The sequence below is a fragment of the Notothenia rossii genome (assembly GCF_949606895.1).
Source record: "Notothenia rossii genome assembly, chromosome: 5".
Classification (NCBI taxonomy): Eukaryota; Metazoa; Chordata; class Actinopteri; order Perciformes; family Nototheniidae; genus Notothenia; species Notothenia rossii.
In genome coordinates, this window is record NC_136903.1 from 1824943 (window position 1) to 1848668 (window position 23726).

The 23726-nt window shown below is 41.2% G+C and overlaps 1 protein-coding gene and 1 long non-coding RNA gene across 9 annotated transcripts in view; one reads left to right on the forward strand and one right to left on the reverse strand.

The window, feature by feature from the left end:
* The window catches only part of LOC307040805 (protein NLRC3-like), a 61956-nt gene that overhangs the window by 16477 nt on the left and 21753 nt on the right, over positions 1 to 23726 (reverse strand). Inside the window, exons 4-12 of one of the 7 annotated variants that reach the window (XM_079683915.1) lie at positions 23352 to 23486; positions 20271 to 20314; positions 15264 to 17124; positions 14302 to 14475; positions 13240 to 13410; positions 10434 to 10604; positions 9995 to 10020; positions 9809 to 9836; positions 6033 to 7814 (exon numbers count right to left, since the gene is read on the reverse strand). In XM_079683915.1, the coding sequence (XP_079540041.1) occupies positions 9823 to 9836; positions 9995 to 10020; positions 10434 to 10604; positions 13240 to 13410; positions 14302 to 14475; positions 15264 to 17124; positions 20271 to 20314; positions 23352 to 23486 (2596 nt within the window). In that variant the 3' untranslated portion in view covers positions 6033 to 7814; positions 9809 to 9822. Of the gene's footprint in view, positions 1 to 6032; positions 8595 to 8881; positions 9837 to 9994; positions 10021 to 10433; positions 10605 to 13239; positions 13411 to 14301; positions 14476 to 15263; positions 17125 to 20270; positions 20315 to 23351; positions 23487 to 23726 lie in introns of those variants that run through there. The other 6 variants (XM_079683918.1, XM_079683916.1, XR_013808617.1 and 3 more) reach the window with 6 other exon arrangements.
* LOC307040854 lies at positions 3547 to 10427 on the forward strand. Of its 2 annotated transcripts, XR_013808622.1 has the most exons (4): positions 3547 to 3655; positions 3842 to 3940; positions 4342 to 4531; positions 10297 to 10427. It is a non-coding gene; the product is annotated as an uncharacterized lncRNA (long non-coding RNA). The 2 variants fall into 2 exon arrangements; XR_013808623.1 differs by lacking the exon at positions 10297 to 10427 and having other exon boundaries at positions 4342 to 6470.

The following is a 23726-nucleotide window of genomic DNA, read 5'->3' on the forward strand; positions in this document are numbered from 1 at the left end:
TCTACATAAGCAAGAGGTTCATGTTTATTTCACGATTCTCTGTCACCTGTTCTATTTTTACTTGTTTTTTTATATCTTAAGGATATTGTATGTTGTAGCCTACTTTTGGAGCAGCCTGGGACTTCAGATATTAAATGGCAATCTGCGCTGTAGCTATTGTATTTGACAATAAACCTTTGAATCTTACATTTTTACAAACTCAGGAGAGTTTAGCTTTTATATGACAAAATTAATGTACTGCATTTTTCACTTAACAGGTCAATCCTTCCCAGGCTTTGAACAGCAAACCAACATCTCCATGGATTGTGGTGCAGGAGGACGGTACAGTGGTGATGGCGCGTATGCATGGCAGGGTTAGGAGAGGTTTGTTCCCACGCAGCAGCACTTATGTTTACAGTTTTGGCTGCTGTTGAGAAGAGAGAAAACCAGACATGCACAGAGAAGCCATGCACATGGACACAGCCTAGCACTAAAATGGTGAAGTACCATGAGGTGCCTAACATCTTCGCCATCAAAGAACAAGTTCAAACCAAAGACCTGTTTCAGCACATGAGACCATCTGCTGATGATTTCAAGTTATTCTGTGAACAACTCCACCAAAGTGAAGAACAAGAGACAAAGCCAAAGAAAAGTGCTATCCTGTCGGTCATTGAAGGCCATTCCCAAAGATACACGCCAAAGACTGTACAACTGGACCTGCAAACACCCCTTACCAGTCTGTATCAAAGCAGCAGACTGCACTGCTAGAGGAGGGTCCCAAAGTCTTTGAGGAGCTGAATCTCACACCAGAGCAGGTGAGAAATAGAAATGGTATACGGTAAATTAAAAGCGTGTCACAATGCTAAATCCTAAACATCACTAAATTCATTAAGAATAACTTCACTGCTTTCTGACGATTACAGCTCTTTTGATAGTTCAATTCTTTTTGAGTGTTTGTTAGTTGAGGAGGAGACCAGGACACTACTTCATCATGAATAAATACAATAATTGAGTAACTAGATATTATGAGGGTATTATAAGACTACCGCTTGTGTCAGAATGAGATGAAGTACCTGATGAGAGAGTGATTTATGACCCTCATAAACCTTAGTCCCGCCTCCAAATCCCTTTGAAGTGGCACCTGTCACTCTGACATCTTACCTTTGACATCTGATCTTTGACCCTCTTATCTTTTACGACTTGTTTGTTTATAGCTCTGGTAAGGATATTGCACAAAGGGGGGAATAAGACTTTTTGATGTGAAACCTGAGTGTCTTAGTAGGTCATTATTTGTCAATGATAAAACCAGATAGTATGATAGTATGACTTGTTTTGGTCACCTGTGGTGGTTGTATGGCCTTCTATAAGATAGTGTTCTTTAATAGGGGTAAATTTTACTTAGTGACTCTTTTATGGTAATATAAGGTTATATGACATGTTATTGTTTAATTACTTTATTAACTATAAGGAAGCCCCTTTGAAGTTGGATGATGGAAATAGTCTAAGCGCCATGTTAGGGGGACATTACGGTGCTCATGAGTCCGCCCTTTGAAGCTCTTGGAGCGGATAAAGAGAGGTGTATTTACTGGTGTGTTTCCCTGGATGATGAAAATAGTCAAAGTGTCATGTTAGGGGGACATTAAGGAGTTCTGGAGTTTTGTCACAAAAATTTACATTTAGCACATTTAGCGGAATTAGGAATATCTTGCCTCAAAACGATGCAGAGAAACTAGTCCATGCATTTGTTACTTCAAGGCAGAGTCCTGCACGGGTCTGATTTTCAAGACCCGCTCCCGCCCCGCACCCGTGACGTGCAATACCGAACCCGCCCCGCTACCCGCACATATTGCCAATTAGTTCCGCAACCCGACCCGACCCGCCGGCACAAGATCCGCAACCCGACCCGAACCCGCATATATATAAGCAGTGAAAACGTGCAATTATTAACACACGCAGTTGCATATTTGGCTCAAAAAGCCTGGGATGTTGTTTATTCTCTCCATCTAGGATGACACCAAAAGCCTCCTAGACGTTGGATTTTGCTCTTGAGGAAGAGTTATTGAAAATGCTGTATTCTCCGCTATAGAGAGCTTCACCTCAGCCATTCAGAATGTGGCGCGCTCAGCAGCAGATAGATGCACTGCAGAGGTTATGATTATGCTCGGTCCCGCGGAGGAGAGGTCTGAGGATTTAAACATTAAACTATTATAACAATTATTATTGTTTCAATATATTTATTAGGCAACACCCGCAACCCGACCCGCATCATCTTTGTTTTACCCAGAAACGAACCCGGAAAAAAGCGTTTGAAAAAATACCACCCGCAAATCACCTTTTTTGCGGGTCACCCGTCGGGTACCCGCGGATACCCGACCCGATGCAGGACTCTGCTTCAAGGCTGGATTATTGTAACTCCTTATTATCAGGGTGTACCAAGAAGTCAGTCAAGTCTCTTCAGCTGATTCAAAATGCTGCAGCTCGTGTACTAACCAGAGTTAGGAAAAGGGACCACATTACTCCTGTTCTGGCTGCCTTACACTGGCTCCCTATAGAACACAGGATAGAATTTAAAATTCTTCAACAAAGCGGTATGTTTTGACTGGCACTAACGGTCGAGGAGTGAAGATCAGTTGAGCGTTTCTGGGACTCCGCCCAGCGGCTGCTCTTCTGAGAGGCACCGCTCTGACAACTCTCTCTACTGGGAAACGCGGTAAGCAACACGACACAATTTCACCAAGTCTGAGAGTAAAAGCTTTCTCGAAGGTTCGTTTTGCTTTCTTACAACGTTACGTTGATGTTAACTTAACCTTACGTTTGCTAGGAAGCTAGCTGTCTTAGCTTACAAGAGTTAGCAGCTAAAGTTTTCTGCAGTTTGTGTTTCCCCTGAAAAACGTGATGTAGTTATTTTAGGGTAAGTTAACTTAACGTTATCGTACAAGTTGAGAGAGTTACCTTTTGTTTAAAATCGTCAATGTAATGCACGTTAAAGGTTTTGTGTTGAACATGAAGTTATGTAACTCTAGCTCTCTACCAAAGGTTAGCATGCTAAGCTGTACTTTGTGTGTCGCTTAACACAAAGAGGGTTTTTGTGCTTCATTTTAAACTTTTCTTAGAAATGTGTGTTAATCTACGTGAAATTTTAGGAACAGTTTGTTTCTACTCAACTATACAGACCATTGTTGAGGAGATGCAAAACATACTGTAAATGAGTTGGGTCCGACATATACTTTGAGTGATGTTACTTTGCTGCTAAAAAATGAAACATTATCAGATGAGGACATCACCAAAGTGTGTGAGTCTTTCAGGGGACTTGATCTGTTCTCTGCATGTCTACAGGGCCTATGTACACACTGCTCTGGTATTAATTACAAATATAATTGCAAAATGTAAGTCTCGCTCTTGTCATTGTTCAGGTTTTGCATTTGAACCCCTATGACTGGTTGCGGACTTGAAGGGAACGACTTCCTGGCCTTCCTGACATCCAGGAAAAAGGTGAGATTCTAATCCATTTCAATGCCAAAAGCAAGTTATTGTTTTGAACTTTTTGAATATGATTTTTTGGGGAACTTCAGTTTTATTGAACAGTAGAGATCTACTGGAAACAGTGGAGAGGGAGGAGATGCAGCAAAAGGCCAAGCCGGATGGTTGCTGCTCCGTGTGGAACGTGTTCTATCAGGTAAAGCACTTTGGTTCCCAGTTATTTATGGAATTGAGTTTGAATTTAGCCTTTGGAATGTAATTTCCAACAGAGCATTGTAAAGACTGAAAAAACAGGCTCAGGTTAAAGCTTGACATGATTGGTCTTTTACTCAAGAGGATGTTTGTCCTCCTGTCTTCTCTTATTTCCTCATCTTTCTTTCAGGTGTAACATCTACCAAGGGTTGTACATGACAGAGACCTCCTCCACCTCTTTGCTCTCCTACTAGTAAACCCTCCTGATCAGAGCCTTTCCTAAATAGTGGTAAGTTGTTTTCCAGTTCAGTGTACGTTAATGTAGCAACTTAATGCTTTACTGCTGTTGATGAAACCCTATATATATACATCCATCAGCAATCAATAAAACAAATCATCCAACACAAAATAGAAGAAATCTGGACCTATTCTATTTCTGTTTATACCACAGCATCTATTGGGACTGCTCATTGATGTCATCAAGAGCCACTGAGTCTACCTTTTGTAGTCGGCCTCTTCTTTGTCTCTTAACATTCCTATCTTTGTTATTGTTGATATTGTTTTGTTCTTTATTTTTGTTGTGAGAATCACTTTGCAAATGTGTAAGTGCTATATAAATAGTTATACTGCTATTATTGTTGTTACCATCATTACTATTATTAAAAATGTTTTCTTTATTCATCGCTGCAGAAAGGATCATGCCAGCCCACGTCAAACACCTGATCAAGAACTTGTGAATCTTCAGGCAGAAAAGATGAAAACACCTGTTCAAAGTTCCAGTTCCCTGTACATCGAACCATGCCTGTGTTCTGTTCCACATGTCTTCAGTCAGTTCTGGACCCCATGACTCGGACACTAGTTCTACCAAGGCTCATTAGAGGTAAGCAGTGGTAGGCAGTGTACACTGATCACACATTTTTTCAAAAAGGTTGCCGACCCCTGCCCTACACCAAAAAGCATTGTAGATTGAAATTCAGAAACTGGAGGAAAAATCACTTTAATGAAGAAATATAAATGAGGGTTTAATAAAATCTATTAAAGTATTACGGAACATAATCCCACTAAATGTGCTGAATACATAATTCAGGAATGATTTTTGTTCCATCTAACAGAGAATGAGAAGCATAACCCAAGATTAGTGGGAAAGGAGGGACACCTGCTGGCAGACATTTCAAGCTTATATAAATTAAAACAGTTCGGAGCATGTTTGTTCCTGCTTGAGAGTTGTACAGTTATAATGCATGGCTGTCATTGAGAATATTATTTTTGTGGTTGTGTGCTTACCTGATGGCAGTAATGCAGTGTTACGGCCGCCACCTTCTATCTGCCCATTAACCTTCTGTAAGTGTTTGCAGCTGTGTATTATGTATTCCCCATAATGACCAAGTCGCTGCACATTATCCCGCTTATTACACGGCCACATTCTCAACAAAGTAACGATATGACTCCCAATATTAATTGAAATGCTTTTATAGATTTAGAAAATCTTTGTATTGATTTAAAAAATAGTAAGCTATTATTTATTTAAATTGACATGCATCCGCTCAGAGAAATAGTCTGTTGTTACTGTTTGAACTAACGTAGCAACGGCAGGAACTGCTTCGATAGCGTTTTTGAGGACCTCTTTGATTACAGATTTGAAAACTTCGTTGCTTGCTTTAAAAATAGCACAATTCATTATGTCAAACCTTGGAAAGTATCTAGATATCCCTGCCCTAATGCCAAAGTAACTGGCAACTGAATATGTGTCGCCGCTTGATGTCTATGTCTGGACCGTTGCGTAAAAAGGAGGGTTTCTGCCCCGTTACTTCTCCGCTGTTTTTCTTGTCCCAGTTTGAAAGCAAACTGCATGCAGTTTGCTTTTCGGCCAAACTGTATACAGTTAAATCGACCGAACTTCTTTCTGCAGATGTGAGCGTCCTTAACAACGGTCAATAAATCCTTGACAGCGGTCTGTCTGTTCGGTATTAACAACGTGTCACGTGTTCTGAATTGACCAATCAGAATCGAGTATTCAACTAAGCCATGAAAGTAAAGATATCTCTCGGCTGTGATTGGTTGTTCCTCGTCACATGACAAGCGGTGCACGCTGCTCCGTTCCAAAAGTAGAAATATTTTCAACTCTTGGCGCCTTCCTTGCGCCTGGTTGCGCCTAGAAAAAAAGGCACTTGGGAGCTAATAGCTAACCACTTAACCAATTATCCATTTCTTGTAGCTAAATTACATTACAATTCTCTATACCAGTGAAACCATTTGATCCAGCCCTCAGGTATAGGCTATAAGCCACTGCAAGGCCTCTGTTGTGGACACAGATCCCCGTCAACCGTCAATAAACCGAATCCACTCTCTCCACAGCTGCTCATGCATTTAATTTGAAAGAATCAGAATCAGAAAACCTTTATTCATCCCACGGAGGGGACATTTATATTTGTTACAGCAGAAAAGAGCCAAAGACAGCTTAATGTTAACTATACATAAAAAAAAATTACACAATTTAAAAGTACACATCCTGTAACACATCTTCAGGGAACTCACAAATTGTCAGGAAATAAAACCCTCTCTCTTTTTCCTCCATACCCACATCTCTAAAAACGGGGGAACGACGGATCTGATCCAGATTTGCATCCAATATGACGTAATATCAGAAATGTTGCTATCAGAAACAATGCCCGACTGTTTTGGACGTAATATGGTCTTTGTTTACATAAGCAAGCATCGCTAACAATCAGAGCTAACCTCTACTGGAGAAAGTATGTGTAAAAAAGCTGGAAATAGAGTGGTGCAGGGATGACGTATTTACCAGGAAGTAAGCTGCTGGTTCCCTCGACAAAAAAACCAACGGGATTTCTGCATAGGATTTTGGAAAATAGCTGGAAATAAGGTCTGTGGAAAACAAACCTGTTTGAGAAATGCACGTTTTGTTCAGCCGGATAATCTCCAAATGTCTACCCTACTTTTATATTTTTCGTATAATAAATCTAACCGCCAGAAGCAAAATTCTAACGTTATGCTATAAACGAACTAAAGCTGAGTACAGCAGCACGACTTCAACGTCACGCCAACTTCAGATCCATATTCAAACACACAGATTCTAAATGGAACGAGTTGAAGCGTTTGTTTGAACAGTCTGCAGGAGGCAGGGACTTGCTTTCAAGCAGAACAGAAACTAACTTAGAGGAGTGTTTACGTGTTCGGCGTAATGACGTACAACGTCCTCCACAACTTCTGTAGCCCTATTCAGCCACTTGGTAACAACCATCGTTTTTCAGACACGTACACTCTTCAAGAATCACCAGTGGGGTCACTGCTGATGTGTTTAATGTCGTAGAACAGAACGTGATCCTTCTCTCTCCAAATTCCTATGGAGAAATCCCATTGACTCTGAGACGAGTGAACCTGTAGTTCAAAATGCTGACTCACTTCAGGGTTTTAGGACTCGTCACTGCACCACTCTATAAAAAAAGAACTCAGCTTGTGGTGAAACCGCAAGAGAAAAAGCATTTGAGCTCCATACTGTTTTCATAAATAATCCTTGATGTGGTTTGGAACATGATATGACGTTTCAGCACGGCAGCATTAAGCTGTATCTCCGTAGAATTCTGAGCAGGCACAAGCTCCCCCTCCTCTTTTTGTTTTTTTTTCAAGCTAAGGACCCCGAATCAGCGTTTCTCTAACAGGCTGAAATAGAGGGATATGAGGGATTTCTAAAATGCATGATCTGTTTGGTATTTTGAGTAAAACACATTATAGATATATTTTTTATATATATCTGAGACCCATAATATATGGCTAAAAATAGCATAATAGGGGACCTTTAAAGGTTAAAACAATATCTGATCACATTTCATAAACACTCCATGCACACAAACCTTTAGCACAGTTTCAATGACACCAGGCAGAGCTCCTTTAGAAGAGTTACAAATCAACGGGAACATTTGATTACACATTAATGAACCTGGGGTGATGAACACAAAGAAGAGCTCAACACATGTCTTCTTCTTGGCTTTTTCTGACTTTGTCCTCAAAGACTTTAAAGAGCGCGTCTCCAAGAGAACCCAGTGCTTTGATTACAGGGAGAACGTCTCCCTCCCCTAACGCAGGATTATGGGATGGCTGCGGACCATTTTGAGATGGACACGGGTCAACAGGTAACCCTCTGGGACCTGGAAGAGAAACAGGGAAATACTTTGGTTATAAAACCAACAGTAGATTGTAGACGGGCTTCTTCAACTGATAGAGGAGAGTATTTGTTCTCACTGGATCAATACTATCTGATCTGCTCTCACCTCTCTGTACTGTATATACAGACAGTGGTGTGAAGGAACTAAGTATATATACTCATGTACTGTACTAAAGTACCATGTTGATGTACTTGTACTCTACCTGAGTATTTAAAGGCCTCTGGTTCAGAATCCCTGTTGAACCTGTTATCTGAACGTAGTCATGTTTATGTTAGGCTGACACCATCCTAGGTTAGTTTACTGTATAGCAGAGGTTCTTCTGAATGCAGTCCCTCATCAGAACCACCTTTATTTCCTGGTCCGTTCACACAGACAAGGAAGTAGATTTAGTGACTGGTGGTGGGAACATAAACAACATAAGTTGCAATGGAAGGTTACATATATAAAGATAATAAAAATAACTATTTTCAAGAAACTATTTATCATTAAAAAAAGAATTAGACAAGTATTTACACCATATTTAAATATAATTAAAAATATACAAAGAACCGTAAAAGCTACAACACTTATGTAAATATGAAATATATGTAAAACTACAGAGAGTTGTATTTTAAAGTGGAGGGCTGTGCAGACGTGTGCAAACATGGCATGGAATGAAAGAAGGATGGTAATATAAAGATATGATTAAAGTAGTGTTTGGTCGTGTTAGAGGATCAGCTGTATGAAGGTCCAGGTGTGTTCAGGTGAGAAGAACACTGGAGCCTGGAGTTATGAAACAGAGTCAGTAAAGTTCAACTCCAGCTCAACGAACACAAACTACAATAACAGAACATCCAAAGACCAAAGCTAAATATTCAGATCACTGGGAACCTCTGACGGCCCGTCTACACTACAGGCATGAAAAAATCTTGAAGCTGGGCGTGTCTGAAGCTTGGCGATTTTTTGCGAGCAACCAATCACATGAATCTCCCGCCCCCGAAATACAAAGCAATAGCAATGTTAAAACGAAGTAAACTGGATATAAACTCTCCAAACAGGCGAAAACCTACCAGTTTCACCCACTGTCTCTGCCACCTCCCTCCATGCCTGGTTCCTCCGGTTTGTATCCCGGTAAATAGTTCTGGTCGTAAAGAACCGGGTGATTTGCTACCGTAATATCTCGTTTGGAATATGAGGAAATGAACTGCGGTCTGGCTCTCCCTGCTTGCACGCGGTTTGATTGGCTGAGCTTGCACTGGCGGGATTTGCATAAACGGGAATTGATTGGCTGATGCCAAGCATCGAGCCTCAAAAGTTGAACATTGTTCAACTTTTGATGCCGATAGATGCTCGTGATGCTTGCAAAGCCATGCCATGCTCCCCACAAGGCAGTTCGGCGAAGATTACAAATCTTCTACGTCACCCCATTCAAGTGAATGGGCGAAGCGTTGAAAGCATTTTTTGATGCCTGTAGTGTAGACGTACCGTGAGTCCGCTGTCCATTTCCAATGGATTATTAACGAGTTAACATGTGACATCAGTCCCAGCCAATCACAGCAGAGCGTGAGACATTGATCACAGCAGATGAACTGATATATAATTACATATATTTCTTCATTTCAAATGTATTTTCAGGTTTCTTCTCTCTGTGACAACACACCAAAGAGAATTCCTTCAATGTGAGAAATCTAATTGTCAAAAAACTGGATCCTAAATCTGATGAAGCGTTTGCAGAGTTATGGTGACACATCTTTCTTCTTAAGAAAAGCTTTAAGTACAATTGATTGTTTTTGTTCATTTCATATTGAGGACAGCCAACAGGAAGTCTGCAGCCTTCTTTCATGTTTTCCAAAAGGCCTCCACGCTCATAAACAAACTGAACACATCAAACCTGAGCTGCAGATTTCTCTTGAATCCCAGAAAACACTGAGCAATAACTACATTTTACTCTGTAGTGAAACCTCAATAAATAAAGTTCACATGGTACGACCTCTCACCTTTCTGTGTGTCTTCACTTCCTGTCACCTGAGAGGAGAGGGGGAGAGAGAGAGAGAATAATGATGATGATAAAACATGAAGAGAAACAGCCAGAATGATGAAGAGAGAGTTGTTTTCCTCTGAGCTCATGCTCCATCAAAGAGTTTCATATCTTGGTGAATGGAGGACATGGTTTCAGTACTCACAGGTCTTCTGGATCTTATATCCGATCCTGTAGAGATGAACACAACCCAACAGTTTGAGATCCAGTTTAAAATAAGTGTTTGTTGTTTGAGTCAGCTTCAGAGTCCTGATCTAATGTTTTACATCCCATCATATCTTCTCTGCAAACACTACGACTGACTGCCACAGCTCTCAGCTGCGTGACAGGAAGTAACCAGTCATTAGAAACTAAAAACATCCCATAAAAAACACATTACCACTCTTCTGTAAAACCCCATGTGTCTGTTAGAGAGCTGATCACTAAAGTGTGGCTTTGCATTTCCAGCTGGCCTTCTCTAGTTGATGGAAGAATGAGAGAGCCTGCAGTCAGTGGGTAACATCACTGATCTGTTTCCCCAGTGAGAGAAACACCTCCCTGAGTTTAATACAATACTGCTGAACCAACAGAGACCCCTCACTGACCTGAGGGTCTGCAGTCTGCAGTCTGGACTCTCCAGAAGATCTCTCAGCAGCTTCTCATCTGAATCCTTCAGCCTGTTGTGACTCAGGTCCAGATCTCTCAGATGGATGTTGGACTTCAGAGCTGAGGCCAGAGCAGAACAGCTGATCTCTGACAACCTGCAGTTCCTCAGTCTGAATAAAGAAAACATGATGTAAGTTTAGAAAACAAAGTTCCTGTTTGAAGTAACTCCAGGTTTAATAATCTGATCAGTTAAACAGGGTTTTAATGTCAGAGATGATTTAGAAACAATCCATTGATAATCTGGAACTTTAACTTTGATCAGATGTTTAACAACTCCTTCATCTCCCTCACAGCTCATCAGTACTGACAGCATCTCCACTGACTCATGGAGCACAGAGTGAGTCATGTTATATCTCATCTTACCTCTTAAGGGTGCCTTTCTGGTAGGTCAGGTACACAACTGGAAAAAAAGGGGTGGAGCACCAAGATTGGTCCATAACCAAAAGGAGAATAACTTCAATACGCATCACATCCCATAGGCACACTGTGGTAGGCTCTGTGGGAGGCATGGTTTCCCTTATTCTGCACTGTGACTGCAGAGCTGCTAGCAGTCCTTCTCTGGGGGATAGACCCATGAGTTTGAGGAGAACATCATTTCACTAGATGTTATCTTTGTGTGATTATTCATAATGGATAGAAAGCCATATGTTGGAGGAGAGTTAGCTTGTCTGTTTCTCTTGTGATCCTAATTTTCATATTTTTTAAAGTTTGTGCAGCCGACCATAGAGGTAAACCACTTTTCGGCCACCGTTGTATCGCGCTACTGAGGTACCGCCCACTTCCGCATTCCCTTCACTTGGTAAACAATATTTAAACAGCTGATACCTGATAGTTATTTCCCGTTCGACCGAGACGTTTCCGGTAAGTCTCCACAATGATCGAGTTCGTGGCATGTTAGGCTCTGGGTGTTTGAGTTTTAAGCCCCTGACACACCAGGCCGAAATCGTCCGTTTTCGTTAGTCGGACGACGAAGCGTGCCCTGTCGCCCAAACTCAATTTGGTGTGTCCCGCACCGCCGGCCGTGACATGCCTTATTTGGCCTTTCATGGCCGACGCACGGCCGATTCAACATGTTGAATCGGCCGTGCGTCGACCACAGGCAGTCGGACAAAGAAATCACTCTGATTGGCTGTTCAGCTAGCGAATCAGTGCATGAGAAACGAAACGGTTGCTTGAGAATGTCTTCCACAAGCAACACTCCAATGGCTGATAGCTCCAGTACCGCACGAAACATGTTTTCGATGGACGAGAGTGAAAATGGAACGCACACGTTATTTGTTTATATCACGCAGTCTGTTCTTCTTCTCTGTCTTCCAGTTGTTGCCTGTTTTTAATGATGAATACACACTACCGCCGCCTGCTGGTAAGGAGAGTTATTGCCGCTCACGCATGCGCAGTTCGTACGTGCTCGGCTGAAGTCTTTGCGGTGTGTTCCAGTGCGACACATGGCCAAGACGCAGGAGAACTCGCCGACGCAACAGTCGGCGTCGGCGAGTTCTCTGGTGACTGCTTGGTGTGTCAGGGTGTGTGTGTGTGACATAAGGTATGAGCGATCATGGTTTTTACAAAGTTAATGTTTATGGCGGCATTTCTGTAACATGTGCTTTGTTCTTTTATAGATTATCCGCCACTGTTGTTTTGTTTTACTGTTCTGTTTCCCTTATTTTGGTTTGTTATAGTAGCTCGTTTTGATGCTTTTGTTTACATTGTTGCTCCAATTCCTAATCTCCGAAGAGTATTAGTGTTTTTATTATCTGTATGAATCTTATCCAATGAATTGATATACTGTTGTGTTTTGTGTCTTTTGTTGAGGGATCCAGCCCCCCTGACGTGAGCGGCAGCCTTGGGAGTTGGGATTCAGCGGTGTTAGGCCCTCACGTGCACTTCACTGCCCCTTAAGTGTGTTGTGTGTGTGTTTAGTTAATTGTGCACCTTTCTTAATGTATCACTTTCTATTCAGTTGCTGTGTCTGTACAGGGCACGTGTGATATTTAGATCGTACCTGCTTGCATCCCCCTCCCAACAGTAACTGTCTGCGCTCATTTAGTCAGTTTTTATAGGCTGAATACCATTTAAATAGCATTCTTGGTGTAGATGAGTTCATAATAAATTATTGTTTTTACTGGTTAAAGTATTGCTTGTAAACCTGTCTGATATTGATAGATACATATCATACTCTTGGGAGTAAATCCTTGTCTTGAACCTTTTTGTTGACTGCCAACTGTATCGTTTTTTTTAATTGAATCTGTGGAGTTTTTGCTGTTTCATAAATTTGAGTTAAAGGGGAAATTTGATCATTAGAACAGCTAAACTTTAGACCGTGTGCACGGCCGCGGTCACATTTGCATTGCTCAATTTAACAATTGTGTGAAAATTAAAGTATAAAGAACAAAAGCCAGACCAAGCCAGGCCAGCTGTTTTCCCCCATCTGTTTGCTAAGTCAAGCTAACCAGCTGCTCATGGTAGCATACTGAAATACAGATGTGATGATGTACCAGTCATTAGTCTAGAAACTAAAAAACATTAAAATAAAATACAGACTACCTTTCCCACTCGTCTGTAAAACCCCATAAGTCTGTTAGAGAGCTGATTACTAAAGGGTGGCTTTGCATTTCCAGCTGTTCTTCTATAGTTGATGGAAGAATGAGAGAGCAGGGTAACATCAATGATCTGTTTCCCCAGTGAGAGAAACACCTCCCTTTGTTTAATACAATACTGCTGAACCAGCAGAGACCCCTCACTGACATGAGGGTCTGCAGTCTGCAGGCTGGACTCTCCAGAAGATCTCTCAGCAGCTCCACTCCTGAATCCTGCAGATCGTTGTTACTCAGGTCCAGATCTCTCAGATGGATGTTGGACTTCAGAGCTGAGGCCAGAGCAAAACAGCTGATCTCTGACAAACTGCAGCTCTTCAGACTGAATAAAGAAAACATGATGTAACTTTAGAAAACAATTTCCTGTTTGAAAGAACTCCAGGTTTAATAATGTGATCAGAGTTAAACATGGTTTTAATGTCAGAGATGATGTAGAAACAATCCATTGATAATCTGGAACTTTAACTTTGATCAGATGTTTAACAACTCCTTCATCTCCCTCACAGCTCCTCAGTACTGACAGCATCTCCACTGACTCATGGAGCTCAGAGTGAGTCTGTGGAAGCTCAAACACTCCCTCACACATTCACCTTCTCTCTGTTATTCTGATCAATATTCAGTCATTAGCAACAGTGGAACAAATAACAATTACATTGTATTTGTTCTCAGGGAAATTCAGAAAATCATAATCACAAACAGATCTGTTGTGACTCGACAGTTATGTTAGGTCAAGTTATGTTTTTTACTCGAGTCTTGTGTTTTGATCTTGTCACTTCCTGTTTTTATTTTGAAAGTTATCCTTCCCTCTCATTCCAGATCCCACATTTCCTGCCTTTGTGTGTTTCCCGCCTTTTGGATTACTTGGCCCTGCCCTGATAGTTTTCACCTGTGCCCATCCTCCTCACCTATAAATAGCCCTTGTGTTTCTTTGTTCCCTTGTCAAGTCGTTATGTTTCATGTCGTGAGAACCTGGGCCTTTTGACTCCTGAAACTTTACTTTGAGATTTAGACCTTTTGTTAAGTGAGTTTTGTTTTGAAGTACGACTTAGTTTTTGTTATTTAACTACTTTCTATTTTTGGAAAGTACGACTTAGTTTTGTTATTAAGCAACATTCTATTTTTGGACAGCTGTCTCAGAGTCCTGCTTTTGGGTCCTGTGTCCTGTGTCTCAGTTCACAACAAGATCTGTATGAACTGCAGTCAGTGAACTGACCTGAGAGCCTCCAGTCTGCAGTTTGGACTCTTTAGTCCAGAACCCAGCAGCTCCACTGATGAATCCTTTAGATCGTTCTTACTCAGGTCCAGATCTCTCAGATGGGAGGGGTCAGACTTCAGAGCTGAGGCCACAAATTCACAGAGAGTCTCTGAGAGTCCACAGTCAGTTAGTCTATAATAACACATAAATTACAACATGTGTTAAAAAGAGTAAACATTATATTAAACTCAAGCATTTGATGAAAACATATTTCACATGTTCTGATTGACATTTGCTGTTAGTCCATTTAATATGATATATAATAATAAATGATAATAGAGTGTAATGTGTTGTCAAGGTGATCTGATCACATGTCTGTGCTCCTGCTGTCGCTGACTGCTACCAAAAGAAACAGAAATTCAGAATATTAGAGATGTACATATTTAGATGTTCTTTAATATTTGGATGTGAATGATGGATGAAGGATGTTTTGGCTTCTCTGAGCATCTGAACATGTAAACACAATTTAACAAACCAATAAAGTTTTAATATTTTCAACTGAATACCATCAGATGTTCCCAGTATATCAGCATTAAGACATAACTCTGTTATTGGTGGGAAATGATATAGATCTGATTTTAAACTCCAACACATTGTGATAAGAAATGTGTGTCTGTTTAATGATAAAGAAACTACTAGAAAGTAATAAGTGCTTTCTCTGATAACTGTAAGTCCTGCTGTGTGGTGTGATCACATGCTGAGAAACCTCTAGAGTCCTTCATGTGTTTGACATGTCGCCTCCATCACTCAATATGAAGAGAGAAACGCTTCAGTTTAACTATTATTATAAATAAATAGAAGAACAATGTTGGGTTTATTTTGCTCTCAGTATTTAAACAGCAGAAATGTTATTGTGTTTATTTGAATAATTAAACTCCTGATCCACATTAGTTTATAAAGTGAATCACATCTGGACTTACTGTGCCTTCCTGCAGTTCCTCACGGCTGGAAGCAGTCTCTGTCGTCCCTCCTCTGATGTGTTGTACTTCTTCAGGTCCAACTCATCCAGAACCTCCTCTGACATCTGCAGCATGTAGGCCAGAGCAGAGCAGTGGATCTCAGAGAGTCTCTTTGATCTGTTATCTGACTTCAGGAACTCTGTGATCTCCTGATGTACTGAGTGGTCCTTCATCTCTGTCAGACAGTGGAAGATGTTGATGCTCCTGTCAGGAGAGATTGAAGAACTGTTCATCTCCTTCAGGTTCTTGATGGCTCTTTGGATGTCTCTGTGACCCAGCTGGCCTCTGAAGAGTCTCTGGATGGTTTCTGGTCTGTTGTCTGTGCGACCCAGCAGGCCTCCTAACAGTCTCTGGTTGGACTCCAGAGAGAGGCCGTGGAGAAAGCGGACAAACAGGTCCAGGTTACCATTTTCACTTTGGAGGGATTTCTCCATGGCTCCCTTCAGGAAGGCTTCCAGGGTTGGGTAATCCTGATCCGCCTGCAGGAAGTTCTTCAGTACCTCTGTGTCTCTGTTGGTGTAACAGTGCAACATGTAGACTGCAGCCAGAAACTCCTGAACGCTCAGATGAACAAAGCAGTAGACTGTTTTCTGGAAGATCACACTCTCTCTTCTGAAGATCTCTGTACAAACTCCTGAGTGCACCAAGGCCTCGGTGACGTCCAGACCACAGCGCTCCAGGTCTTCTTGGGAGAACATGATGTCTCCTTTCTCTAGATGTTCAAACGCCAGCCTCCCCAGCTTCAGAAGAAGCTCCCTGTCAGCCTCCGTCAGCTGCTGTGGACTCTTCTTCTTCTTCTTCTTCTTCTTCAGCTGCTGTGGACTCGTCTCATGTCCCTCTTCATACTTCTGCTTCTTCCTCTTGGTCTGGACCAGCAGGAAGCGTGAGTACATGTCAGTGAGGGTCTGGGGCAGCTCTCCTCTCTGGTCTGTAGTCCACATGTGGTCCAGAACTGCAGCAGTGATCCAGCAGAAGACTGGGATCAGACACATGATGTGGAGGCTCCTGGAGCTCTTGATGTGAGAGATGATTCTGCTGGACAGGTCTTCATCACTCCATCTCCTCCTGAAGTACTGCTCCTTCTGGGCGTCAGTGAAGCCTCGTACTTCTGTCACCCTGTCCACACACTCAGGAGGGATCTGATTGGCCGCTGCAGGTCTGGAAGTTATCCAGACGAGAGCCGAGGGAAGCAGCTTCCCCCTGATGAGGTTTGTCAGCAGCACGTTGACTGAGGACTGCTGAGAGACATCAGACACAACCTCATTGTTTCTGAAGTCCAGAGAAAGTCTGCTTTCATCCAGGCCGTCAAAGATGAGCAACACTTTGCAGACAGCCAGCTGCTCTGCTGTGAGCTTCTGTAAGGTGGGATGGAAATCATGGAGCAGCCTGAGAAGACTGTACTGCTCACCTTTGATCAGGTTCAGCTCCCTGAAGGAGAGCGGGATCACCAGACTGACATCTTGGTTTCCCAAACCCTCGGCCCAGTCCAGAGTGAACTTCTGCACTGAGAAGCTTTTTCCAACTCCAGCGACTCCGTTGGTCAGGACCGCTCTGATGAGAGTCTGTTGGTCAGGTGAGGCTTTAAAGATGTCCTGGCACTTGATTGGAGTGTCATGGAGGGGCTTCTTCTTGGAAGCTGTCTCCAGCTGCCTCACCTCATGTTGGGTATTAACCTCTTCACTCAGGCCTTGTGTGATGTAGAGCTCAGTGAAGATGCTGTTGAGGAGGGTTTCACTTTGACCAGTTCCTTCAGTCACACGTTCACATCTCCTCCTCAGACTGAGCCTATGTTCATCTAGAACCTCCTGCAGACCACGTTTTGCTGGAAGAGAAGGAAACATGAGAGGATCAGGAAAATGCTCTGAGAATCTAATTAAACAACAGAGAACCCTTTAACTGCCAGCGCCACCATTTGGTTGAGCACATTTTGTGTCTTGATATCTTAAAAAATAAAAATAATAAAGTTTAAATCCCTCTAATTCAGCCTGCTCTACCCTTTGGTTGACATGTTATGCACAATACAACCTCTAGATGTCACTGTGGTTCGAACAGAATGCCCTTCAGCTAGCTTCAACTGAGGAAGTTAGCATGCTATCACAGCTGAAGAAATCACTCTTTTTGGGCAACTTTTGTAAGGTAACCATATCATTTTTGACATATTTTAGTGGCAGGGCACTGACTGAACATAATTAGATAACGATGCACAAAAAACGTTTTAACAAGGGTGTCATTTTTTTAAATATGCTCAACCAACCGGTCAAATTGGCCTTTTATGGTAAACTAGCAATATGACTTTTTCAGAGTTTCAGAGATATTTTCCAATAAAATATGGTAAATAAATGGCTAGATTCATGGTAATATTACTAAATCTATTACTGCCTTATGAGTCTCAGAGTGAAAGAGTGATAATAATTTATATAGCACCTTTCATGCATGGCATTCAGCCCAAAATTGCACACAGATGAGCAAATTAGGCCAACACAGGATATGGACATTTTCTGTTAGGCCAGTGGTTTCTTGTTAGGCCAATTCAGCGTATACAGTAAGATGAGCAAGTCTTTTTTTTATCATGAAAAACACTTTACATTACTTTTTTCCATTTTTCTTTTTTTACAATTATAATTTATTATCTTTTATGAATATATCTGGTTGTATACATCGTATACATTGCATTGATTTTCCATAAAAGAAACACATATATTTGAGTTTGTGTTTTATTTGAGTTTGATGCATACAAATACTGTACTGTATATGATGATTACTTTTACCATAGAAGGCCAGCTCGACCATTTGGTAGAGGCTCATAAAAACAAAACTGTGTGGTCAGTCAAAAAAACAAACATGTTTGTGGTTATTTGTGGCCCATTTGATACGAAAATGCAAACAAATAATTTTTCCATAGCTTTTTTCTTGGTCTGGCAGTTAAAGGATTAAATGTTTTTATAAAACAGCTTAATGTCTATGCTCTACAACAGGGGTAGCCAACACGGGCACTTAGTCGCCCGCAGGGGCATGTTCTAAAAATAGCTCGCCAAGCAAATCCAAAATGTAAAACAAACAAAAAAGGAATTTTTTTAACGCAAGCCGTCATTGCCACGGAGGAGCACACAGCATCTTTGAGCAAGCGAGACAGAGAGAGAGAGCGAGAGAGCTAGAGAGAGCACACCTTTATCTATTTAATATAGTTGTAAAAAATAAAGTAATACATCAATGTGTACTATATTTTATTTAAAAGGGGAGCGATTAGTAAAATATGCGTAAATAAAAACAAAGAATGCTAACTAGGTAACATAAGATAAGAATAAACAAGTTTAAATGATTTGTTATTGGTTGTGATCATATTCTAAAGATTGTTGGAGTATTGAAAAGTATACAGCTCCCATTCATCTGAGTTTTGAGAGCTGTGTCCATCAATTCATGTTGTGCTCAAAGTGCACCAGATTGATGCATTTGACTTCATCCTTTACTTTTTTTTTCCAGGATGTGAGGTCCAAATAAAGCAGGTTAAAATAATTAAATTGCATACATTTTCTTTTAGTAAACACTGAAAACGAAGCTGGGTCCACCTAACCTGGATATGTTTGAGTTAGCCGGTTGGCCTAATCCAAAACATACGCGCTCTCGCTAAACGGTACTACGACGCGGGTTATCAAGTGGATCGCTTAAGCCAGCCGTGTCCTATCTAGTTAGGTGAGCGTTCACATGAAAGGGGTGGTATCTGGAGCATTCGACCAATCACAAACATGGAGAAGCGTACTGACAGCGCAGCGTCATACTTCCTGAATGAAAAGTCAACTATAATATTAGACATATGAAGAAGTTAAACTTTAAACATCCATGACTTAAACACTTGATCCAGGATCAAAGCCACATAGCTGCACCTGCAAGGTGAATACAGCTGGTAACAGAACAAGTGTTTGAATGCGTACATGAACAGGTTTATGATATCACTGCCCCGTCTAAGACACCATCTGACTTTCATTACATTTGACTCGAGTGTTTCCTCAACTTAATGTGTTGCTTCAAATAATACTTCTGCATACAGTATGTGACACTGTGAGTGTTGCACGGCCAGATACGGCTCAGCTGACTCAGATAAGGAGATATATGATACATTATGATGTGATATGTCGCGGACTGTACTTAATGTTACTCTGATCCAGTCACTTATGTTGTGGCAGATATTTAAGTAAGCTTTCTTAACGCTAATGTTCTTATAGTCAGATTGCTCTGAAGATGGGAGGTGATATTCTATTAATGTTCAGTCAGTGATTTTTGCCGCCGTCTTTCCTGCAACGGCAGCTTTTCTGTATTTCCTTTCTCCTGTAATATGACTTGATCGCTTTAAACTCCGCACACTGAGCTCTGATTGGTCAGCAGGCAGTGCTTTCACTGAGTTGATCTCTTAGCCTGCAACCTAACCTGCTCCGGGGCAGGTTAGCCGCTCAGCATAAGTTACCATGGAGATCTAGCCCGCTAAAAAGAGAACCAGCTTCGTAGGACCGGAAACCCAGAGCTTTACCTGAAGTTAGCCGGCTAAGAGAACATCCTGCTTTGTGGTACAGGCCTCAGGAAGAGTGTAACGGAGGTGATCTCTGGGGCCATAGATCTCGGCCTCAGTTACGGATTGTATAGCTTCGTTGGTGTTTTAGTTTGAAAAGTGTTCCCCCTCCCGTCTTGCCTTCTACTGCTGATTGTGTTCACCTGGTGCCCTGTGTGGTCTCCTCCCTTGTATTGTTGGTTTGATTAGTCCTGTGTGTATTTAGGTTCTGTTTTCCAGTTGGTGTGTGTGTGAGATCCTTGTTGCTGGTGACTGTGTGCACAGGTAACAGTAATATTGGGCTGTGAATCATGTGCCCATGATTTAATAAATGCCCTCACCGGGTTATATTTGAACTCTCTGCCTCAGCCTCCTGGCTTGGTCGGGCCGCACAAAGAGGAATAAAACGCTGTATGTGTTCCTCTTACCTCGTACAGTTCTGGTCTGACTGGCAGCACTTCTCCTCTTCCCTCTGTGGAGATGAACACATCCTTTATAGCACTTTACATTAGTGGAGCTGATTCTCACCAATGGGCAGAGCGTCACAAACTTTACACTCAAGATTAAATGTGTCACGCTGCACGAATACGCAGGTGACATGAATTTCACCTCTTCACTTCCTTCGTGTTGCCAGGCACAGATCTGGGTCTTTGCATTGATTCGACATGTAATCACACAACACTCTGTTATATCTGCTAATGCTAACACAACCAGCTCACCAGGTTATTACTATTATTAACAATCATCTTAATAATACATAAAAATTCCCAAGAAGGGAATAATGTTTTGGATGATATATATTTTATTGTTAGTTAGTATTTATCAATATGTGTGCCATTTAAAACCATTTTATGCCACAGATACAATGATAATTAGACATTACAACAGCTATAGAAAGAAATACACAATAGGTGTATTTATTGACTTAAAAAAGGCATTTGACACCATAGACCATTACCTATTAATTTCGAAATTAGATAGATACGGAGTGAGAGGAGTAGTTCTAGATTGGTTAAAAAGTTATTTAGATAACAAACAACAATATGTACAATTTGCTGGTAGTACATCGGAGTGTATGAACATAGAATGTGGTGTCCCACAGGGCTCAGTTTTAGGGCCTAAACCTTTTATTTTGTACATCAATGACATATGTGAAACGTCAACATTATTGCAATTTGTGTTGTTTGCAGACGACACCAATTTTTTTTGTTCAGGAGATGATTTAAACATTTTAACAAAGTGTATTAGACATGAAATGGTCCAACTTAAAAGATGGTTTGATGAAAATAAGTTAACCCTAAATTTGAATAAAACGAAGTTTATGGTTTTGCTAATAGCAAAAAAGTTGAAAACATTTCACTGTCCATTGATGGAGTTTTTATTGAAAGGGTTTCTGAATTTTGATTCTTAGGGTTGACACTGGATGATCACCTGAGGCCTGTACTACGAAGCTGGTTCAACCTAACCTGGATATGTTTGAGTTAGCCGGTTGGCCTAATCCAAAACATACGCGCTCTCGCTAAAAGGTGCTACGACGCGGGTTATCAAGTGGATCACTCAAGCCAGCCGTGCCCTATCTAGTTAGGAGCGCGTTCACATGAAAGGGGTGGTATCTGGAGCATTCGACCAATCACAAACATGGAGAAGCGTACTGACAGCGCAGCGTCATACTTCCTGAATGAAAAGTCAACTATAATATTAGACATATGAAGAAGTTAAACTTTAAACATCCATGACTTAAACACTCGATCCAGGATCAAAGCCACATAGCTGCACCTGCAAGGTGAATACAGCTGGTAACAGAACAAGTGTTTGAATGCGTACATGAACAGGTTTATGATATCACTGCCCCGTCTAAGACACCATCTGACTTTCATTACATTTGACTCGAGTGTTTCCTCAACTTAATGTGTTGCTTCAAATAATCCTTCTGCATCCAGTATGTGACACTGTGAGTGTTGCACGGCCAGATACGGCTCAGCTGACTCAGATAAGGAGATATATGATACATTATGATGTGATATGCTGCGGACTGTACTTAATGTTACTCTGATCCGGTTACTTATGTTGTGGCAGATATTTAAGTGAGCTTTCTTAACGCTAATGTTCTAATAGTCAGATTGCTCTGAAGATGGGAGGTGATATTCTATTAATGTTCACGTTCACACAGTCGGTGATTTTTGCCGGCCGTCTTTCCTGCAACGGCAGCTTTTCTGTATTTCCTTTCTCCTGTAATATGACTTGATCACTTTAAACTCCGCACACTGAGCTCTGATTGGTCAGCAGGCAGTGCTTTCACTGAGTTGATCTCTTAGCCTGCAACCTAACCTGCTCCGGGGCAGGTTAGCCGCTCAGCATCAGTTACCATGGAGATCTAGACTGCTAAAAAGAGAACCAGCTTCGTAGGACCGGAAACCCAGAGCTTTCCCTGAAGTTAGCCGCTAAGAGAAAATCCTGCTTCGTAGTATACCCCCCTGATGTGGAAATCACAAATAGCACAAGTTAAAACTAAAGTGTCCAGGAATATTTCTGTTCTAAACAAGGCAAAGTATTTGCTAGATTACAAGGCATTGAGGATGTTGTACTGTTCACTTATTTTGCCATTTTTCATTTATTGTATAGAAGTGTGGGGCAACACGTATATGAGCAACATAAAGCCATTGTCAATATTACAGAAAAGGGCAGTACGAATAATTCATAAAGCTGACTCAAGGGAACACACCAACAGACTGTTTTTTAAGTCAGGACTCTTGAAACTCAAAGACATAGCTGAGCTGCAGACATCCGTAATGCTCAGGGCAAAAAGCAGAATGTTACCAGTGTATTTACAACAGTTGTTTGTTTTTGGATCAGACAAGGAAGACCACTGAAGGAAATTAAACCTTAAGCATCCTTATGCAAGGACTACTCTTAAGCAAATGTGTATTTCGGTGGTTGGTGTAAAATTGTGGAATTCTCAACAAAAGGATCTAAAGAATTGTATATGTATTTTTCAGTTAAAGAAATTGTATAAATTAAGAAAGATGGGACTATAAGAAGCAGAATGTGAATAAGTCTATGTACTTTGGTCCTGCATTGCTAAATAATTTTGATGTCTTTGATGTGATGTCCATTCTTTTTTTGCAGGTCCCATTGTTATTGTTGTTGTTATTGTTGTTATTATTATTATTATTGTTATTATTAATATTATTAGTAGTAGTATTATGCGCCGCTTTCCACCTTCTTCTCCAGTAGGACTCAGATGAGGGTGTACTGTTATGTTTGGCTGTGAACATTTGTTTTTGTTATTATGAAGGGCAGACCATCTATTTGTATTTATTTAGTTTTTTTTAGAAAGGGGCGGGTCATATAAGATTGTATTCTTCTCCCTGCTCCTTTTTGCTCAATGGTGTACAAATAAAAATGAAATGAAAATAAAACAATATAATTGCATATTGAAATGTCCTTAATATAATAGGTTGTATAAAAGCTGAATCCTCTTCAGGTCAGGTTACAGCAGAAACTCTTACTTTGTGTCTGAGGGTCCGGGGTCATTTCTGAAGTTTTCAGCTATTCCTTTAGACCGGTCACTCTTCAGAGAGAGACAGCTGGAGACTGAAGGTGTGTCCTCTTCCTCATCTTTTAAATCACTCATCTTCTCCATTCTGAGACACACACACACACACACACACACACACACACACACACACACACACACACACACACACACACACACACACACACACACACACACACACACACACACACACACACACACACACACACACACACACACACACACACACACACACACACACACACACACACACACACACACACACACACACACACACACACACACACACACACAATCATTAGTTTTAGCTAACAAGTACAAGACCTGA